General features: G+C 34.8%; 1 protein-coding gene and 1 pseudogene across 1 annotated transcript in view; one reads left to right on the forward strand and one right to left on the reverse strand.

Annotated features, from left to right (window-relative positions):
• The window catches only part of EYS (eyes shut homolog), a 1,696,347-nt gene that overhangs the window by 416,866 nt on the left and 1,257,547 nt on the right, over nt 1–21,934 (forward strand). The window contains 1 exon segment of the mRNA XM_032651890.1: nt 4,018–4,139. Coding sequence (XP_032507781.1) covers nt 4,018–4,139 — 122 coding nt within the window.
• Nucleotides 9,993–11,017, reverse strand: LOC116763708 (annotated as a pseudogene).

Raw genomic sequence — 21,934 nt, forward strand, 5'->3', positions numbered from 1 at the left:
GTCATTTAACATTGCTGCCTGCTGGTACTTTGTTAGATGAAGCATAGTAATCATAAATAACATTTCTTTCTTAAATTGTAATGTAGAGAAAGAGAGAGGATCACAATGATAATATGGAAGATAATTATGAGTCATTGCCTAGAGACTAAATTGGATGCATTTATGCAGAAATATGCCAGAGGGAACTTGTTCATTGGATATGCAGTGACACTGATTCTTTCCTTTGGAGTTTCTCATTGTGAATTTGGACCTTGTGAAACTAGTAATCTTTGTGAGAATGGATCTGTGTGTAGAGAGAAAATGGATCTGGAAGCATTTCCCCTTGGGTACCAGTGTCAGTGTGGGAGGGCTTGCACGTCCCCAGGGTGAGATCACTGTCAGTCCTGCTTGCATGGACCTGGTTATGAACCTTGAACTCACTCAGCCACAGCAATTCTTATCGAGCAGGTCAACTAAGACTCTGATGGAGGAATGGAATAGTTCAGGATGCAACCATGCTATCTAGTGAAGGTTATCGGCCTTCAATATCAAAATGAGTGCCAATTATTTTCACAAACACCTCAATTCTGACAAATTAATTTATATTTATGTGGGTCATAATGGTAACAAATGAGAAAATTTAATGAGATGTGACCTCTATGTTCTGGTGTGAGAATTAACCATTTTTCTTTGTTTTTTAATGGTAGATTTTTTTGAAGTATTTATGTGTAGGTATGGGAAAGCAATATTTACAATGATTTAAAATTATTTTAGCCCAGCTATTACACAAACACACATACTTTTTCCTACTGAAATATGTATTCCTGAAGGAATATAAATTTACAAAGGAAAAGAAAGAGTTAGGAAGAAAAGAAGAAAAAATGGAAGGAAAGGGAAAAAAGGAAGAAAGAAATATTGAATGTTGGAACATGGATTTTTCTGTGGAATAGCATGCCAATAATGGATAATTTTATTAGGACACAGGAAAATAAAGGCATAAAATAGCCCTGTGAAGTGGATATGGCTAAGAGCCATGAGAGAGGCAAAAAAAATGAAAAAGAAAGAGACAGTGAGCTAGAAGGAGTTGGGAAAAAATGTCCATCTTATTTTGCCTTATTTAACCTCTTTTAAAATATATTTTTGCAATTTTTACATGTTCCCTTACTAAATGAATAAATGGTTAAAATAAAATAATGTATGACAAAGCACATTTTCATAGAAAGGTATTTTGTTTTTAAATGGTATCATTTAAATGAAAGTGTGAGTTTTAAACCAAATATCTGCAAATGCATGTCCTTAAGAAGTGTAATAATTGGGTGAAGAAGCCCAGGTTTAAAATAACAGGTAGAGGTGGGGCCCTAGCAAACTGTAATATCTACATAGATATTAATATAGAATTAATTGTTCTAACACTGTGTCTTCTAAGCAAAATATATTTTGGGGTTGTGGGCCACCTCTTTGCTACTTCTGATTTAAACCAACATTACTGTCTTTTTTTTTTTTTTTAGATTTTGGTACTTAAAAGATTGTGTTTTAAAATGTGTGAAATTCTCAGATTACCTTGAAATAATTCACTATTATCTTATTTCTGAGTTCAAACCCAAAGGCTTTTGGGGGTGTTGGGAATGGTTCTTAAATTTCTGGGGCTCACTAGAAATAAGGAAGGCATGGTTGTATGCCTGAGAAAGAGGTCAACAAATTTTTTAGATCTAGATAGCCCTAGTATCAGGGTAATATATGGTTATATATGGCCACTTCTTATATGTTCTGAGTGACATAAATATATATATAATTTTATAAGTCTCTGTAAATATTTTAATTCTTAATTTCTTATACTATAAGAAAATACAATTGCCAAATATGCTACATATAATGCAATACTACCTATTAAATTTTTGGAGATCATACATTATATACTATGGAAATGTGAATTTTGGATACCTGATATATTGATGTATTTTATAATAGCATTATCCATAATATATTTTGGACAACGTCCAAGGAGATTTAACTACTAGAGAACTAAAACATTTATTAAAAATTATATCACACATGTAAGCTGATATCAGCATAAAACTATGACACTGTATTCTTGACACTTTTTCAAAAATAAAATAGCATGGGAAGCCAAAATTTTGAATTCACATTATTAGTAGTAGTTTTACATGACTATATATGAGAAACAATTATTAATATGTATATGTCAATTTATAAATCTCAAACATTATGTGGTTATTCATCACATTGGCAGTACATTATTAAAATATTCACCTCTGTATTTTAACCACAAAGTTTTATGTTACCAGAAACTTTGACTCAGTACAACTAAAGTATGATGTTTCATGTTTAAATATAGAATGAATAATACATACAGATTAATAGAAGTCTTATCTGATGAAAATTTCAATTCAAAATAGTAGTATGGAATATTTATAAACAAAGACTGATACAAATACAGTGACTGTACTTTCTGGTAAAAATAATAACAACAAAACAAGACAATATGCTTAAAAAGTATTTTCTGATAAAATGGTGATTAATCACATAGCCCATAGTTAACAAATTAGATGTGAGAAAAACAATTTGTTTATTTGTTTTAAACTTTAAATAAATTATGCTTGTTTATTTTCCCTACAGTATCCAATTTAATTCTCTAGGTTCTCATTGGGCCCATAGCTCATTTCTTAGATTCCTAACCCAGAATAGTTAACATTCAGAAAGTAAACTCTGTCTTTCAGACCCTTTGTTAATTTCAATTTATCTTTTCCTGTAAGTTTTCTTATAAAAGAGTTTACCATTTATCTACATGGAGAACATCTGCATCTATGCTGACATTAATTTGACTCCAGCTGTTTGTTACTTGCCAATTTGCATCAGTATCCGACATGACTTATAATCATGAACATTTTAAAAAATATCATTATGACTCATGGTACTCCACAATGTCTTAATTACATATTGTATCGCATTTGGGTTTAATTTGTTAACATACCTAATGCCCTATATACAATATAAAGATGCACCAACAGATACCATTTTATTTCATTAATTTATTTATAGCTATATCTGTATATTTATTAATCATTTATTTTCAATGAGATGCTAAAAACTAGGTTTCTTGATTTAAAAAGTAAAGTAAAACAAAAGTAAAATCTTGTCTAAAGAGCTGTCAACTCTGTGTCTCCCTTGACTCTGGTTGGTGTCCATGGGCTGTCTTGCTTTCCTTCAAGGCCACAGTTACATTTGTTGTGCAGAATCCTGGCTGCAGAAACCTAGAAGCCACACAGTGCATTGACAAAGCTGTTTCCACCCAGGACCTACTCGTTTAATGAGAGTAGGATCAGGAAGAGGCATGCGGCACAGAGTCAGTGCGACTGCTTGGTGGGTCTCATGAATGGTGGGGACCCAGGCACCAATCCCGCCTGCTGCAACCATGATCAAGCTGCCATCATGTCCTTGAGATGCTTCAGAGACTGTTCTTTTTCCATCATTAATGGTAAAATAGAGGACAGATTCTGATCAGTACTTTTAAAAGATTATGGTGCAAATGTGAAAGCTCTTTTTAACTAAGGTTTAGTAGTTCTATTTCAACTTTCAGATCACTTTGCACTTTAAGGTACCTTGTCACACAAAGAACTTTATAAACCAGTTAACTTCCTGTTATTAAACCTAAAACAATCTGGTAAAAGGTAATGATACAAAAGTGACCCATTTACCATAGACATTGTTTACTGACAAAACAAAAGAGATAGAGAAAGAGAAACGGGATATTTTCATTGTTGCTTTGCAAATTGTTACCATATATTCATTGTGATTGTTCTTATTTCAAATAATTCAAGTTTTTAAGTTAACAGAACTGAGCAAGATAATTATTTAGAAACTTGTAGAAAATTGTGTAATAGAGTACAAAATATAAAAATTCACACTTTCTTTGGTTAAAAGTGAAATGCATTCAGATGAATACAACATTCTTTAGGGTAATTAACATTACACCATGATTAAAGGAATGTTAAGAGTTTTTCTTTCTGTTACTTTCAGTGGTTGATGGCTTCTCCTGTTTATGCAGTCTCTGCTCTGCTGGTCTGAGGTGTAAACAGGACTTTGATGACTGCATCCTAAATGCCCATGAGAACAATTCTACCTGCAAAGATCTGTGTCTGGTTAGTATCCATTGAATATTATTAATATATCTGAATGTGGGCTAGCATAAATTAACCCTTACAGGTATAGTTGACATTTGCCTTTGTTGCATGTTGGTATGTGTATATATACATGTGCATACTTATAAAGATTAGAAACAGAAACTCAAGGCAATATTTTCTTAACCTAGTAGTAAAAGGATATTCTATTTACCACCATATATAGGTTAATGTAAATATTATAAAATGAGTAGTTTACTCTTTGGATTCAATACTTTTGGTGACATTGAGTTTGTGTAAAATTTCAGAAGTTATTCTAAAAATGCGTTAATCTTATAGGAACCACTTTCATCTAACTCAAGGTATTGTATACACATATGTTATATATTTCATCATCATTTATAATCTTGCATTCTATTTTGATTTTCCATCGCTTGCCGTATCCCCATCATTTCCTTCATTCATCTGCATTGGTGCTGTCCCTTCGGTACATATCCATTTGTCATCGCCTTTGTCACAAGCATGTGCCATTCTGCCTTAGACTGTGACACAGTTGGCAAATCAATGGGATCCACTCTGGCCCTCTGGCTCCTCATTTTTCAGGAAGCCTGACATAAAAAAAAATGTTCTACTCAAGGTGGATTTATGGACCAGCTTTAGAAAATATATGACAGGCAACACAAGTTAATGCTGTGACACCAGTGCAGGCTCAGAGCTGAGGCTGTAGCATCAGATCTGGCTTTCACAAAAGGACTACACTAGTTGAAGTTAGGAAAAAACGCTTTGAAAAACAGATCTGTTTTCATCCATATTTCAACTATCAGTGTACTGACATTGTTTTAACAATAAAAAGATAATTTGTGGCAACTTGTTTCTTTGTACAAGGAAGGCAGACACCTAAATGAAGAATTATAACTAAGGTCTGGATAGCCGTGACCAGACGCAATGGATGGCGCAGGGGTTGTCTAGCCACTGTTAGGCATGTGTGTGGTCCAGTTGCTTTGTTTTTGTTCATTCCAGATTCTTCGTCTAAGTCTGTCAATCCCATCCCACTTTGGGGGGTTCCTGTAGGCCTGAGTGTGTCACCCTATGCTGGTCTCTGAGGTAAGAGTGGAATTCATTCCAGGAAAAAGTTTCCTCACCTGCATATAGGATGTATGTAAAGGTACATACCTCTTATAGACCATCTTACATCTGTATTTTAGACATGTAATTGCAGTTGCTCTTTTCAGGCCCCAAGGAAGGGACGAGGTGTTGTCTAGTGATGAGTGACCTTTAAAGCAGCAGAGCTGAGAGACAGGAGATCATTGTTGATCTCCTGACTGAACCCCCATGTGTCTGTCCAACCCTTGGATCTAATTATGTGAGATCACTTATGATACATTTTTAAGTGTAGCTTGAATCAAAGTTCCTTGATTTGCAGGTAAATCATCTAATTTCCATAATGTGATTAAACTTTATTTTAGTCTATGATTTCAGCCATAACTTCAGCAATAATAGAAGTTTATTATAGTAGAAAGAGCTTCATACTCATAATCATAAGATTCCATTTCTACACCTGACCTTGAGAGAAATTATCTGTGTGACACTAAGACAGACTTTTGACAAGTCAGGAACTGCAACTTTAGGAGCTGCATCATATCCAAGAACAGAACTTCTAAGTAGAGTATTCTCTCATTTATCCATTTTATAAGTTGCCCATAAGAAACTATTCAGACTAACTCTAGACAAGTATTAGTTTAAAATCTTGACTCATACTTCCAGAAATTGTTATAATATAATAAGAAGAATAAGAATTAAAAAAAAAATTGGAACTCAGAAACAGAGAATAAAATGGTAGTTATCAGAAATTGGGGGTTGGGGGAAATTACAAGATGCTAGTCAAAGGGTATAAGTCTTCAGTTATAAACTGAATAAGTTCTAGGGATCTAATGTGACTATAACTAATAATGACTGTAACTAATAATACTATGTGTATACTTAAAATTTGCTAAGAGAGTAAATCTTAAGCATTCTCATTACAAACACCAAAAAGGTAGTTATGTGAGGTGATCAATGTGTTAATTAACTTTATTGTGTTAATAATTTCACAATGTATACATATATCAAGCCATCACATTATACACTTCATTTGTCAATTATACTTCAATAAAGACCAGGGGCAGGGAAGAATAAAAAACAAGCAAACACACAGAAAGCAGCAGGGTTTGAAAAGGAAATAAAATTCTCAAACTACATAAAGTTTGCTATCGTATTTTATTAATTGATTTAAATGTATTAGAACATACAAGGAGATCATTGAAATTACCTAATTCCTAACTATAATTTATATATCAATTATAAGAAGAAAAATACCATAGGATTGCTGATATCTTTCCAAGAGAAGATGTTACGGAGACAACAGATCGTTTAAAAAATGAAAGAATGTTCAAAGCATTTGATAGCTTTTAGATATTGTGTCTGGGCCCCAAGGTTACCCTCAGATTTGACAGGTGACTAGAAAGGCTCAGAAAAACTGATTTATTCCTGGTAAGAGATTATTACAGTGAAAACTTATAGATTAAAAATAGCAGAAGGAAAAGCAAAGTGGCAAAGTCCAGGAGAAACCAGGCATAAGCTTTCAGGTATCATCTCCCAGTGGAGCTTGGTGGACAACACTTAATTCTCTGAGAAATGATGTGTGACAAGATGAATGAAGTGTCACCAACCAGGGAAGCTCACTCAAGCCTTGGTGTACAGGGTTTTAATTCAGGTTAGTCACAAGGCATGGACTTTAGCTAACCATGCTTCACCTCCTGCAGTGTTCAAATTGATACAGCTTGGACCAAAGCCCCAGGTTTAAAACAAAGCTTTCATCATAAATCACATCATTAGCAAAACTATTGGGCCTAGCCCAAGGTGTCAGGTATCTAACACACTGTTACCAGGCAGGATATTCCAAGGCCCAGAGGTTATCTTCCAGAAGCCAGTAAAGGACATACCCTTCATTTAGAATATATAGTGTTTGAGCACCCAAGCCTGCTAAGTTAATTATTGCACCAATATTATGCTAAATATAGCATCTTTGTGTAGGAATAAAGAGTACATAATATTATAATAATAAATTGAAACAAAAAATCATTGCAAAGACACTAAGTCAGGCAAAAAAGAGCTAAAAATTCATAATTCTGAAATGAAACCTGGCTAAAGCAGACAACAGAAGTAATCAAAATAAAGCAAGATCAAAATTGAGTTTCATATTTTCTTTCTTTCACTGACTTGTCAGTAAAGACAATTGTGAAATGCTTTTTGAAGGCTTTAAAGTGGAAGAGAAATAGAGTACAAAGTTTCTACAAATGTTTAATAATTGTAATAAACAGAAGGATGACTTTATACAGTCTAAGGCACTCATACCTGACTATAAGAGTCAGCAGCCTACTTGTGGTGTGGCTGGAACTCCCCAAAGCAACCCAGGCAATGCCATTGACATGAGGCATGTTTCTTCTTTGAACTTGATACGGCTGTAGCTTCAAATAAACATTTTCAAAACTGCAGCATTTCCTTATGATTATATGTAACATCATGAATGTGATTTTAGATAAAAAGCAGAAAATCAGAAGGACTTTGAAACCAAGATGAGAAGTATTTTGTAACAACAAGACCATTTTCTTCTTTCCCTTTCTTTAAGGTTCAGTAAACCTACAAAAAACAGTTGGAGGAAAACAAGAAAATTTGAATACATAGCACATAATAAGATACAAATGTCAAATTTGGGTAGAGTTAAATTTATTCCCTCATGTAACTTTCTTAGATATGTATTTGAGAATGACTATTTCCTTATGCTTATTTAAATATGTATAATCAAATTATTCTAGCATTTTCCCTCTCATTTACTTTCATTTTCCTCTGTATCTTATATGAATAATGAATACTTAATTTTGATTACAGCAGGAGAAACAAAAATAGTGCAGTAGAACCAATATGTGGAAAGCACAAAGATTTTGTCCATATACAACTATTTTAAAACTTATGCATATTATATATACTGGCACATTACAGATATAAATTTTCTCCCAAACAGGTGAAAAAAACAAACTGAATTTATGTGTTTTCTAGTGAAAAATAAAATTGTCTCTACCTTCCCCACCATATGATTGCAAAACCCATGTCGGTCATTTGAGAGTTGCCCATGTCCTCCCTTTTATTTTACAGAGTCGAAGCTGGGGGTGGCAGAGCCAGCAGGGCAATAGCCCTGCTTTGCAGTTCATCTTGGCTGCCACTGAAATGCCCATTGTGTCATCCCTATGCCCTTTTCAAAAACAGGTTAATCTGCCAAATGACTCTAATCCTTTCCTACCTAATCTGGCTCCTGGTACTATCTCTGCACCCCTCAAGTGCAGGATGCTTAGCTAATTAGTGACCAGGTCCCAGTTGCCCCTTCAGCAAATCTGTTGGAACCACTAAAATGTTCTGCTCTCTCTCAAGCATTGCAAACCCTCCATCAGAGTGGAATTGGTCCAACTGCTCTATGTCTAGACACAAAACCTTCATTTTTTGCTACCCTCCCTCTCCATGAAGATTTGCTTTAATCTCATTTGATGGAAATTAACACCAAGACTCTGACTCAGTGTCAGCGCTTGGAACTCCAGAATCGTCAGAACACAAAGAACTGCCTAAATACTCCTTGATGGAGCAAAGAAAAATTCCAATTTTGTAGCCAAAGAAGGTAGTTACACATTTCATTATCAAAAATTGCTCTGTTATATAGGAGTATGACAAAATTTGTCAAGTGTCAAATATCTTAGCTCTCACGTGCCATCTTTACTATGACTATGTTGTATATTAATATTGCTTTTAAGTCATAGTTCCTATAAAATATCACCTAAACTATTAAACTTCCAAAAAATGAGTTTTTTTCTTGTTCATTTTTAAACTTTATTAGGTTAAATATCTTGCAAATTTTTGGTAATTTAAAGAGTAAGGAGGAGGTTTGGAGATTGTCTGGCTTTGACATGGATTTGTTCTATGATTTACCACAAGCCACTAAACTTATTAGATCCATAAAATTAAGAAGTGTTAGAACATTCCTCAAATTCACTATATATGGAAACAAATTTAAAGGCAATATAGTTCTCCATTTTATTTAAGTATCAGAATATATATAAGCAAGTATCTATTACTGGACTTTTTAGTTGGGTTATCAGTTTCTTCAATCAAATGAAAGAATTGGACTCAATTGTTCTTAACCAGGGAACAATTGCTTGAAATTCTGATTCAGCTGCTGAATCCAGACACCTGGATAATTTGTGATTCCTTGTGATTTTGAGAATCACAAGGAATCACAAATTATCGAGAATCACTAGACTAGGTATCCAGATGGCACTTTCTAGCTCTAAACTTTTCTGGTATTTGGGGTGGAGTACAGAGGTTACTATTTCATGTGTACTGATAACTCACAATTTAGCACCTTATATGAGCAATAAAGGACAGTCTGAAAAAAAACGAGAGATTTATCCCCTGTGTTTTTAGCAGCATATTTCATTGCATCTTACATTTAACGTATGATTTCTCCTTTGGATTATTCCATCTGTTTCAGTGCTTTTGTTTTTTGGGGTGTTTTGTTTGTTTGTTTTGTTTTCAATTATACATCACTTTTATTAGTTCCAACCCCAAGTTTTCCTTAAAACAGTAATATTTCACTTTAACTGTTTTTCACATCCATTAAAGCCACCCCACCTTACTGCAAAATTACCCCTATGCAATTAAGTACTGGATCCGTGCACTTTGATTTTGTTAACAAGTGAATAGAGAAGATTATCTCATCTCATTGAGAAAACATTTTCCTCAGACACCTTATTCTATCTTGGTTTTCTTTAAAAGAGTTCTAGCAAAGGGCTATTCAAAGGTTGATTCTCCTTTCACGATGTGTGCTCGACATTACCAAACATCCTTCAGGCTGACGTCTTTCACTCCATAGATTTACTGACTAACCCTAAGACTTCCTTTACAATGTTTTCTTGATTGGTGCCATTAACATTGATGTAGTGGCGGTTGGCATCTGCGAAATGGTGGGAAATTGACTTCTGGAATCCTTGACTTTTGTTCCGAACCAGATTCATGGACAAGCAAAGGATGAAAGAAAATGGTGTCTCTCTTCTCCTTCATGATGTGCACCCGGGTGTTATTTCTGTCATAGTCTTGGACCCCATGAAATATGATGTTAAACCCTCCCTCTCAGTGGGAATAATCGTGTGGTTTCAAGGGGCCTTTGTGTGTCCCTGGAGCACAACCAGGCAGCCATTGTTCCGGTCGATGTTCTCCATGGCCCTCCAGGCACAAAAGATGCTATTGCTGGGCCTTAGGGGAAATAATGCAGATCCTTGTGCAAAAGGTGACGGACGGGATGTCTTCTGCCTGAGTCTGGAGGTTTGTTTATCAGCATTGCATGCATGGCCATAACATTGGGTCTAGTGAAGCACTCCACATTTTTCAGAATTTCAGGGAGGGTGCAATACCTGAAGAGTTCCTTATCTTCTTGGAGATCTTGGACCTTGGTAGTCACTTTCTCACTTGGCATATATTGTGATTTTGCAATGGTCTCATCTTTCATCACCATCAATCCCAGTAGTTTCACCTTTTTGCAGATTCTGTCAAACTCATCCCTCAAGTGTTGAATATCAGCATCAGTCACCAAATTTTTAATGACAAGAAACCCATTTTCTTCATAAATTTCTCTGTTCTAGGCTTAGAACTTTATTATCACGAGTATATTGGAATTGTTGACTATGGAAACTGGCAGGAAAAACAGCCCCTGAAGTGGCGTGAGCTATGATGGCCTCGGCTTGGTGGTGCCGAGGTATCACAACAAGATATGCAGACAGGGGTGGGGTGGTCCTTGTCCGTGGCCTTCGGGGGAACATCGGTGGCTGGGCCTTGGCCCCACTTAACTCTGAGAGCGGCCCCACCTCCCCGAGGCTGGAGAGGCTTCAGTGCTTTTGTTTTTAAGACAAAGGGAATAAATCTAACTTTTTAATACCAGTTCTTTCCTGAAGCACATAATAATATATTGCTTTCCCCTCACTTGCAATAACTTAGTGAAGTGTCAATCTCTTTATGTATTGACATTTGCTAATCAGAAAATTTGTGAATGAAATTATAACTTTTCATAAAGGTTGGATATAATGCTTCAAATCATTTAAGAGCATTAAAAATAATCAATGGCTAATTGATTTTAATGTTATCCCAAAATTCAATTAAGTCTTTTGATTAAATTGATTAGTTACAAGGCCTTCAGTAATGAATATATAGCAAAAAAGTTTAATCTAAATCGTGATGCATCCGCTAACAACCAAACTCATGGTTAAAAATGGCACTGTAGTGATTAGGTGACACAAAATGAAGTCTTTCGGGCATGTCCATTCCAAACAGCCTACTTTTGTTTATGTAGAATAAGATTTGCCTAAAAAAATGTGTTACCCAGATCTTTACTTTTCATTACACAGATTTTAGTCTAAGAATTTATTGAGAATAATTTAACATTACATTTAGGAAAGTGGTTCAATGTGATGGGTGTCAGTTTTCTTTCCTTTCTACAATATGGTAGATTATAGAATTGTTTTCCTTGTATAATCCAAGAAGAATATAGAATTTTAGTTCATTCATCTGATGATTGTATAATTCTTTCAATGTATTCCCCTCAATTGTCAATTTTGATCAGCTAATATGTCTGTCTGAAGCACCCCATTTCTTCATCTCTAATCGGTTGTTTTCAGTCTGTCATGGTAGTGAAACACATAACCATATTTGTTAGGATTATATGCAAAGTAAAAACAAATGGATCCTAGAAAAGATTTGTTGATCCACCTGAGTAAAGAAGTACATGAGCTTTAATACTTTGGACTTATGATATCTACTTTGGAAGCTCAGACATATTTTCCCTTCTTTCTTATTCCAAGATTCATTACAGAGAAGTGAATTTTACAGATGGATGAGTTTTGAGGTTTAGAAATCTGTGGAGCAGTGTGAATTTCATAACTGTTGTCTAACAATGTAACTAATCAGAGAGAAATTTCCCGTTTTCAGAGTCTCCAGTAAAAGTGGACAGTTCACAGTTCCTAGAAATAGTCCAGTTTAAAAAATGATTTAGAATTGGTTGAATACAATTTCCATTGCCAAACATTAGCCAAAACACATCAATAAATAGGTTTATTTTCAAAGCATTATCAGACAGGTTAAGCTTCAAAGTATTTCAATCCAGCATTGTACTTTTATATTATTGTTTGTTGTATTTACATCACTATAACTAGGACTCAATTCTGGGCTTCACAATTTATTTCTGAGAATTTAGTTAATAGTTACACAGTAATTTATTTTTTTCCCTAAAAAATATTCTTTCTACCATTTACATGGATGCCATTTTTAAGTGGTTGAGTCTATATAAAACTGTTTTTTAGAAAGTTTTCAGTTTGTGTTCAGATACTGTTTTTAAGATAATAAGAGAAAAAACACACATCTTTCTTCAGAAGAACAGGTTGACTTAACAGTATATTATTAACTGACGAGAGCAGTGACCAAAGAACTGTAAATCCTTCATCTCCATCAATGAAGAGCTTCATTGTGTTCTAACTCTGTGTCATCCCAATCCCCCATTTGTCTGTGAGAAGTTGATCAATTGTGAAGAGTGTAGGAAATTTTGAATAAGAGAGTGGATATGTATATGTGGAAACAAGCATGTGCGCAAATGTGCATACACATGTCAGGGCATACACACAAAAGAGAATATGTCTTTGTTCTTTAGCCATTTGCCAACCATCCTGATGTAAACAGATAGCAAGAGGTTTCCAGCATCAAGTTGTGGAGGCCAGGTTAATTACTTCATGTATGAACTTGTCTTGGTTATAATACATGCAGATTAATTAGAGCTAGCAGATAAATAGCTTCTTTATGTAAACTGATGAAAAGATTTTGTGAAGAATAACAGAGAGAGGTCTTTGCATTTTCTCGATTATAATGGGCCAGGTTGTGCAGCATGCCTTTCACAACCAAAGGTTGCTTGCACATAGGGGACAGGCCTTTGAGGCCCACAGCTTCCCTTCCTAGCTGTGCCACCTCAAACAAGTCACTTATCCTTTCTAAGCCTCACTCAGCTCATTATAATAATGCACATATTAATAGCAGTTACTTTGCAGGATTGTTATAAAGATTACATAAGATACTGCATGTTAAATACTTAACACATTGCCTGCCACGTATAAAGCAATTAACAAATATAAACCATATTTTTTTGATTCTGTGGAGGAGTGGGAGGATTTCATTGTGGCTGCAGAAAAAGAGAGAGACAGGGAGGAAAGGAAGGAGGAAGGGAGAGAGAGAGAGGATGAGAGAGAGGGAGAGACAGAGAAAATAAGGGTAGATGAATGAATTGAATTGGCAGGTCTTTATCTCTATCTCTTTAGCTTATTTTAGATTTCTCATAGACTAAGAATCCCATAGATTTCCACATCTGTGACTCTACTCCTGTTTTGTAAATAAGTTCATTTGTACCCTTTTATATGTGGAATTGTTTAGATTCCACATATAAGCAATATCATGTAAGAGGGGGGATGAATTAGGAGATTGGGATTGACATATACACACTACTATGTATAGAAAAGATAACTGACAAGGACCTACTGTATAGCAAAGGGAACTCTACTCACTACTCTGTAACGGCCTATATGGGAAGAGAATCTTAAAAAAAAAACGAATGAATATATGTATAATTGATTTACTTTGCTGTACACCCGAAACTAACACAACATTGTAAATCAACTATACTCTGATACAAATTTTAAATAAGTATATATAAAGCATATTACGTACACACACACAAAAGAATCTCAGAGTCTGTACTCATCCCAAGACTCTATGGATTTGGCAACTGCTGATAGCTTTTGTTCTACATGATCTCAGGCTGCTGGGGTTCTTGGGCAATCCTTTAAGACTTGATGTGAGATTGGTACATTTCTGATGAAATGCTCTGCATCTGATGGACACAAAACAGAACACGTCCACCTGTCTCTCTTCAGACATCTGTCTCTCTTCAGACAGCAAGCCTTTAATCTGGCTAACTCCACCTAAATTTTAGTGCCACAGCCTTCCAGGTTAGTTCCCCTGATTTAGTTGCTGGCCTTCTCTGCCCTCTCAGAGAAAGAAGATCTCCTGTCATCTAAGTGCTACACTTAAAAGACTAAGATGAAAAATCCATCTTCTATACTTAAACAAATCTGGAACAAAAACTCAAGAGAATCCCATGTGATTGACATAGATGTAAGTGTGAATAAGTATATGAACATATATACAGACATATAGGTCTAGAGTGTTATTACTGATCCTGTCACTCTTAAAATATATATATAATCAAGGCCTAATTGCATGTCAGAAAATGTAGATCCCACTATTTTCTGTGCTGTGGTGTGCCTTTCTAGGACTGCTTTTATAGTTTACCAGTATATCATAGAAGATGTATTTTACAAAGAAAAACACAAGTCTCTTGGAAATAAACCAGGTTTCTCATGGTCACACTGTGATGTAAAGCAGAGGTAGAATGGTCTGCAGATCCCGTGCCTCTCCCATATTTTCCTTCTCTCCTAGACCTTGCTGAGCCTCTGTAAATATCAGAGCCTGAGTTCAGTTGCCCACAGGACTCACAAAACTAAAAGGATGAGAATCCTGAGATCAAATCAGTATTTCAGAGACTCCATAACACACCACGATCACCTGTACCATTTCTGAAAATACCTGCTAATTGGGACTCACTTCCTGGGGATTCTAATTAAGTAAATAGGAATGAGGTGTTAGGCTTTGTGTTTTTAAAGTATATCACAGAAGATTCACATGCAGAGCCATAGTGCATAAACACAGGCTTCTGGTGGTCATTGGGCTGCCTGGCCCGAGCAGCACTCAGCATCCAGTCAGTGCTCACCTGGATGGAAGCCAGCACTCTGAAGACACAGACCCTTTCAGGGAATGGGCTGTTCGCAGGTAATGCAGCCAGAGACTAAAATTAAAGTGCCAGCTTCTTATCTGCAGATTAACTGGAACTGAAAAGAATGTAGAGCTAGAATAATAAAAAGTAAACTTAGGATTAAAATAGAGACTTAGGACACTAATCATTGCTTTCTCTCTCAAGAGAGAAACTTTCTATGGAAAAAGTAATTTCTTTAGCTGGTTTTGACAAGCAAGTCCAAAGGCCCTAGTCATCAAAGGAGTGGCTGTTAGATGACATTGGTTTGGAAAGAGTAGGCTGACCAGTTAAGAGATAAAATATTCAGAAAGGAAAATTCCAGAAAGTTCCAGAAAGCAAAACTTGAATTTGCCTCCCAACAGTAACCATTTACATAGCGTTTAGTATTTATAACTATTTACCTAGCATTTTCATTGTATTAGGTATTATAAGTAATCTACATAGGATTTAAAATATACAGGAGGATGTGTGTAGGCTATATGAAAATACTACACCCTCTTATATAAGATACTTGAACAACCAAGGATTTTGATATCCTCAGGAGTCCTGGAACCAATCCCTGGAGGATACCAAGGGATGACTGTACACAGTTTCTACTAAATTATAATTTGATATTTGCAGGGTACTTGGAGTTTGAGAGTGTGAAGCCAACCTCTTGCTACCCAACTGAGATTTTCTTCCAAGATTTGAATGGGAGCTTCAGATACAAATCCTATGTGATGTAAATTGGACCTTTAATTTTATAAGCAGCCTGGAGCAGACTGAGAACTGCTGTTCATTTGTTCTTGCTAAAGCTTGACAGAGAACCAGAGCTGTAGAGGGAATATTGGTAAGAAAAGATACAGTCATTTTATCAGTAGTTGCAGTAAGAGAAACTTACAGCATCTGGGTACAAGTGCCCTGGACGTAAGAGAGGTAATGAAACACAGGAACGTCAGTTCCTAGGCTTACAAGCAGGTTACTAGAGAATAATTTACCTCTGAACCAGAAACATAGTATGGAAAACATTCACAATCTTATAAAAATTGACAGCTTTCCTCTTTGGTGGGATACTCAGCTGGCAAACTCATTTAATGGCTATAGTGACTGGAGTGAGATATAACCCTGTAATTGTCATACAATGCATTTTAGAACTTGGTATGCTATTTTACATTTGGTAAGAGAGAGATGGGCTAAATCAGAATCAGCCAGGTCACGGAGCATGAAAAGCATTACTGGAATGGCATGGAAAATTAAGGAGGAGTCTAGCGATAGGCGCTGAGAGACAAGTGAGAGTTGGTGGTAGTATCATGAGGTGAGAGGAGTCTAAGAGGAAAAATTCAGAGGACATTGTTGTCCCTCACTTCTTAAAGCAGGGATTTATTGCCTTGCCACAGATTGTTGAAGTCCAATTTTCATTCTTCAGATGACTGGGAGTATGTCAAGTGAATGACTTCAATCCAGAAATTACCCAAGGTGATAACATAAAAATGTATTTATACAAATTAAAGCTTGAATACTAGAGCTATTTATTGAAGATGCGTTCTTACTAAACAAGTTAAATTTAAATTTTGAAGTGTAAAATTTCTCAAAATTTGGCTTTTAAGATATTTTATTAAATGTTCTGTATACACATAAGAGCTTTATAATGGGAAAAGGTTTTAAGGTATTGTATTTTAATCCAGCTATAAATATATTTTAATAAACTCAAAATTTACAAAAGAAATTAATTTTAATTACAAACCTCTCAATTTAATAAGAAAAATTCCTAAGAGAAAAGTAACTGCCCCATGGCTTCTTTTTCATTACTGAGGATTGGAATAATATACTGATCATCAAACATCAAAAAATCCAAAGATTTTGAAAACATTTTCTAAGGATATGAGCCCCTGGTCACTCTGAAGTGGTACCAATTACTGCACTTAAGCCACCAGGGAGTTTGTTCTTACTGTGTTCTAGTGGACACAGAGAGAGGAAATTTTTTTTCTTAAAATTTGCCAGTCTAACTAGCTAATCAATGGATTTCTGTCATGTGTCCTCTCAATTTTTTTTCTTAAATTTTGTGTGATGTATTGTAATAAATACATCCACAAATTCACTAACTCTTTGGTCTGACTTTTAAGTATATTTTGGCATCCTAAGACAAACTAAACACTTTTAAACATAAATGAATTTGAACCAAATCTAAAACAATATTAAAATTAAGACTATAAAAATCCAAGGGAATATAATGTAGAAAAACATTTCAATTTGTTACATAATTGTCCAATTGTAATTTGGCCCTTATTATTGTCTCTAAGGGGAAACGAATGAATAACTCATGCAAATCAAAATTCAAAACCAAACTATAATCAGTGTTGTTATGATTATGTATAGATGTCTGTAAAACCCTAATACAATCAGATCTTATTGTAGAGCAAGTTATGTATCAATCATTATATATGCCTATTGAAATGTTCCTGTAGAAAAAAAAATGTTTTTTTATTCCTCCTTAGATAAAAAGTTTGACTTAATTTAGATAAAAGAAGACAAAATTGTTCCAAGTAAATTCTTCTAGAACTGCTTAGATTGTGGAGGAGAGCAGAGAACCATAAAAGGCAGGAATTAAATAAGGAGGGCATCTCCTCATTCCTCCAGACTGGTGACTTAACCAAACAAGTGGGGCCAGAGCCTGAGGTGCTTACTGAGAGGCTTAATTAGTCAGACCTGAAAATCATTTGTTACTTCTTGTTCATGCAATTAACAGGCAGACAGAAGAGGAGAAGTTCTAGCCCTAAGCAAAGTCATAATATTTCTGTGGGTTAAGACCTTTTCACAGGCTCCTGGTGATTTTTTGACAAAAGCAGTCTTTAGTGGCCATCTGCTTTTTGCTCTCAATGATGACCTGTGATTGCATCAGTCTAACTGCCACCTACTGGACCAGTTTATACAAGGACTGTCCTATACCTGTGTAGTCATAAAACAGGAGATACTCCTTGTCACATAAATGCAAAAGCTATACCAGAAAATTAATAAATGTGATGTCAAGGGAGGACCCAATATATATTCATTTTCTGATCTTGATCAAGAGTTATAGATCCCATGAATTTTACAAATAATTTATCATTTCTTTGTTAAAGGGAGAGAGAATCTGAAAAATTCTTGAAAACTTGAAATTTCCAGAAGCTAGGAAAGAAAATTGTTTCTGCTAGCAGAAACTTGTTTTCTTACAATTGGAGTGGTGTTGGTGGGGGTGGGCTGGAGGGACGAATGACACTAAAACCTGGATTACATCAGAGGGAGAAGCCCACCAGCAAAAGAGACCCTGGGCTGCAGTGTAAGATGCAGAGGTAGTTCAGATTTCTTTACTGTGCAAAATGTCATAAATCAATTGTAAATAAGTTTATAAGAAATTATATATTTTCCAATTTAAAGTCATGTCTTATCTAACAATTATTTATACTAGCTAATTATTTTCTTATGTTTTCAAATAATTCCATGGTCTTATTTTTCTTGTATACCAAGATTGATTACTATACAGAGTGCTGAGCTACCTTTTTAAATTCTCTAAGTAACACTTTAATAACATTAAAATCCAGTTGCAAAATGATTGCACATTCTTTTGAAGACAGTTTAGAAAAATAGGAAAAAAATAGCAATTTTTTTTAAAAAGTTATTTTGAATTTTATTACTAAAAGAGCCATAACCAGTATATTCTGCTCCAAAAAACTATATGGAAAATGCTGTCTCATATATTTTAGTTTTCAATTGATCATTCAATAACTTATCTACTCCTTTAGAAGATAAGTCATCCAGTGGGATAATTAGTCCAGAATGGGGTCATCTCTTCTCCATCCCTGGAAGAGTAAGAAGGAGGGTGGTTTGTGTGGATGCCTAGGGACTAAATCTGTCCTGAGAGGACTGTAGTTGGGTTCTGGTAGTTGTTCTGTAATGGTTTATGTTTGAATTACCTTCCAAATTTAATATCAGGAAAATGGCATATTTGAATCAGAATGTCCATCTTCTTTTGAATAACCAGGGTATTTGGTAAGTCCAGGCCAGTTGTGACATAGAAAGACTTCCTGGAGTTGGTGACCTCTCCGTGCTTTAGACACTGTTCCCCTTTGGTGCTTTCTCAGTTTACTAGTACCTGATGGCCTCCACCAAACATCTACAGTGCTGGTGTCTGAACCCTACAAAATAGTGAAAGCTTGTTCCAAACTGATCTTCCTCTGTTCCAGGGATTTATGAGCTCTCCATTTAAAGACTGGGCTACAGGATATTTTTCCACCAAGACCCAAGCTGTGGAAGTTACCCTTACATAAATAAAAAACTTAGAAACAATAACAAAGAAAATGTTCTTTTCCTGGTAGAAAATCAGCATGTCCATTTTACAGTAACCTCATTAATGAAACTACAGGGGAAAGAAAAAAGGGTGGAATCTTTAAAAAGGTTTCATAGTAGAATCACAATATCTTTTAAATAATGATTTAAATTTTGTGGCAGCAATTTTTTTTTCATCTTATCCTTTTAATGTACTTTTCTGAGCACAATTTTTGTGCATAGTGTGGGAACTTTAGTGTTGTAGTAGACTCAAATGAGTGTGTATGTATTTATTATCTATCTGCTTATCTTGACACAAGTAGCTCATATACTTCCTCATTTCTTATATTCATGCTGAAGAATGAGTAGACTAATTGACATAATGCAGTGATCTATCTTCCTTTATGTTTTCACTAGAGAAAAAGTACACTCTGCTGAAACAGGTTCAGATAAGTAAGTCTCTCTTACTTCACAGTGTACCTTATTCTGTGTAGGCAGCAAAGATTCCTGTTGACATTTGACCCATAGATGACCTCTTTCAGAGCTAATTCCTGTGTAGTTATACTCTGCAAGTATATCAAAAGATGAGGTGTAGTATGAATAATTTATCTTTTAAAGGATCCAGAATATCAATGTGAAGGAAAAGTAAAACTGACATGAAGTTCATAATATGATATCTGATTATTTAATAGATCTATGCTTGACAGCCATTTCTCTGGTACTGACAAGCATTACAAGGATTTTTTTAAAAAACACTTCCTAAATATATTTAGAGCTTGTTAACAAAGAGCTGAAAAATAAAGATTCTATGTAAATCACATACAAACATATTTTAATTAGTTATTATTATTATATTAACATTAATTATTATTATATGTTATTTATTATACATTATTTTAAAGGTTATACATTATTAATAATTACATCTGGGGTTTTGCTGTAAAATTCTAATTTATTAAGTATAAATTCATTGCAATGAAATGGTTGGAAAATTTTGTATAAATTATATTTATACATTTTCTAAGACACCTACCATTAACTCTAAATAATGATATCTACTTTAGGTTATTAATATTTAATAAAATTAAGTTTTTAAAAACTCTTCAAAAGCATTTTAAAACTTTCTGTATATATCCATAGTGGTTGAATTCAATGACAATGGATATCCATGGCACTATTGGGTCAAACTTTTGTAAACAGTCTGCAAACCTCTTTGATTTTGATTCCCTAATAAATAAATAAAATATTTTGTTCACATTTTTCTAAAATATGAATTATTTGTAAATTACATGCTACATGACTTATTCCACTAATACAATTATAAAAACATGCACATGAAATATCAATAAAAATATAATACAGTAAATAAAAATAATTTTAAATGTTATATTGTTTATTATTAATCTGAAATGTTTGTTTATTTTAAATTTATTATAATTGACTCATGAGTGCAGTGTAATTCAATGTGCCATCACCTATTTTTAATTGTTGAATTTTGGCATAGTCATTTGAGTCAGCTTCTAATTTCAATTTGTGAAAATACTTGATTTTAAGAACTGACCAAGATGAAAAAGATACACTATGGTGGTATGTAATCAAAGATAGAAAAAGTATAACGTGAGTTGTGCTTCCTAAATCCTTATATTTACATTTCAACTACACTAACTAATTACGTAAACCCTGCAGAGAGAAAGGGGAGATAGTGCTGCTGGCTTGGTCTTCTCTGCTCCCCTTTTTTTGCTACAGGTACTACTGTGGCTGATATTCCTAAAATCTATGATTATCTGGTTTAACAAGGTACCTCTTACTAGAGTGAGGTGATTTATTTGTTGTTGTAATTCTTTGGAGTCACTGCAGCTGGTACCATCTGACAACAGCTTTGGCAGGGCAAGCTCTCTCCTTCATCTGTCACTTATAATGCCCTCTTTACTCCATGACACATCCCATCACTCTCTTCTAGCCCAAGAGGAAACCTTCTTGAGAGTATCCCTTTAAAAATGGTCAGCAATATTTCTTCCATTTCTTTGGATTCCACTACTATTGAGGCAGTAAAATAAAGTAGCTGAGATCTCGGGACTGAAGCCAGACTGCTGTGTTCAAATTGTGGCTCAACCACCTATAAACTGTAACTTTGGTCTAATTATGTCATTTTTCTGGCTACAGTTTCCTGAGCAATATGAGGAAATATATGGGTAGAATATGGAAGCAATTGCTATTTTTGTGAGGTGATCAGGAAAAGTTAAAGGAGATATTGAAGTAAAGAGCTGAAAAAAGTGAGTGAGGGAGTGAGCCATATGGATGATCTTGGGAGAGTGCCCAAGGTGAAGGGAACAGCAGGTGTCAGATTCTCCAAGGAAGAGCATGTTTGGCTCAGCAAGAAATAAGGGAGGTGAGTGTGGCTAGAGTAAGAAAGGATGGTGAGAGTTGATGATTCAGAAAGAAGGAATGGAGGCAGATGACCACAGACCTAGCAGGTTCTCACAAAGACTCCATTTTTTACTCTGAAAGAGGAGGAGAATCAATGAAGGGCTTTGAATAGAAGTTTGATAAA

This window comes from Phocoena sinus, chromosome 12 (assembly GCF_008692025.1).
Source record: "Phocoena sinus isolate mPhoSin1 chromosome 12, mPhoSin1.pri, whole genome shotgun sequence".
Taxonomy (NCBI): domain Eukaryota; kingdom Metazoa; phylum Chordata; class Mammalia; order Artiodactyla; family Phocoenidae; genus Phocoena; species Phocoena sinus.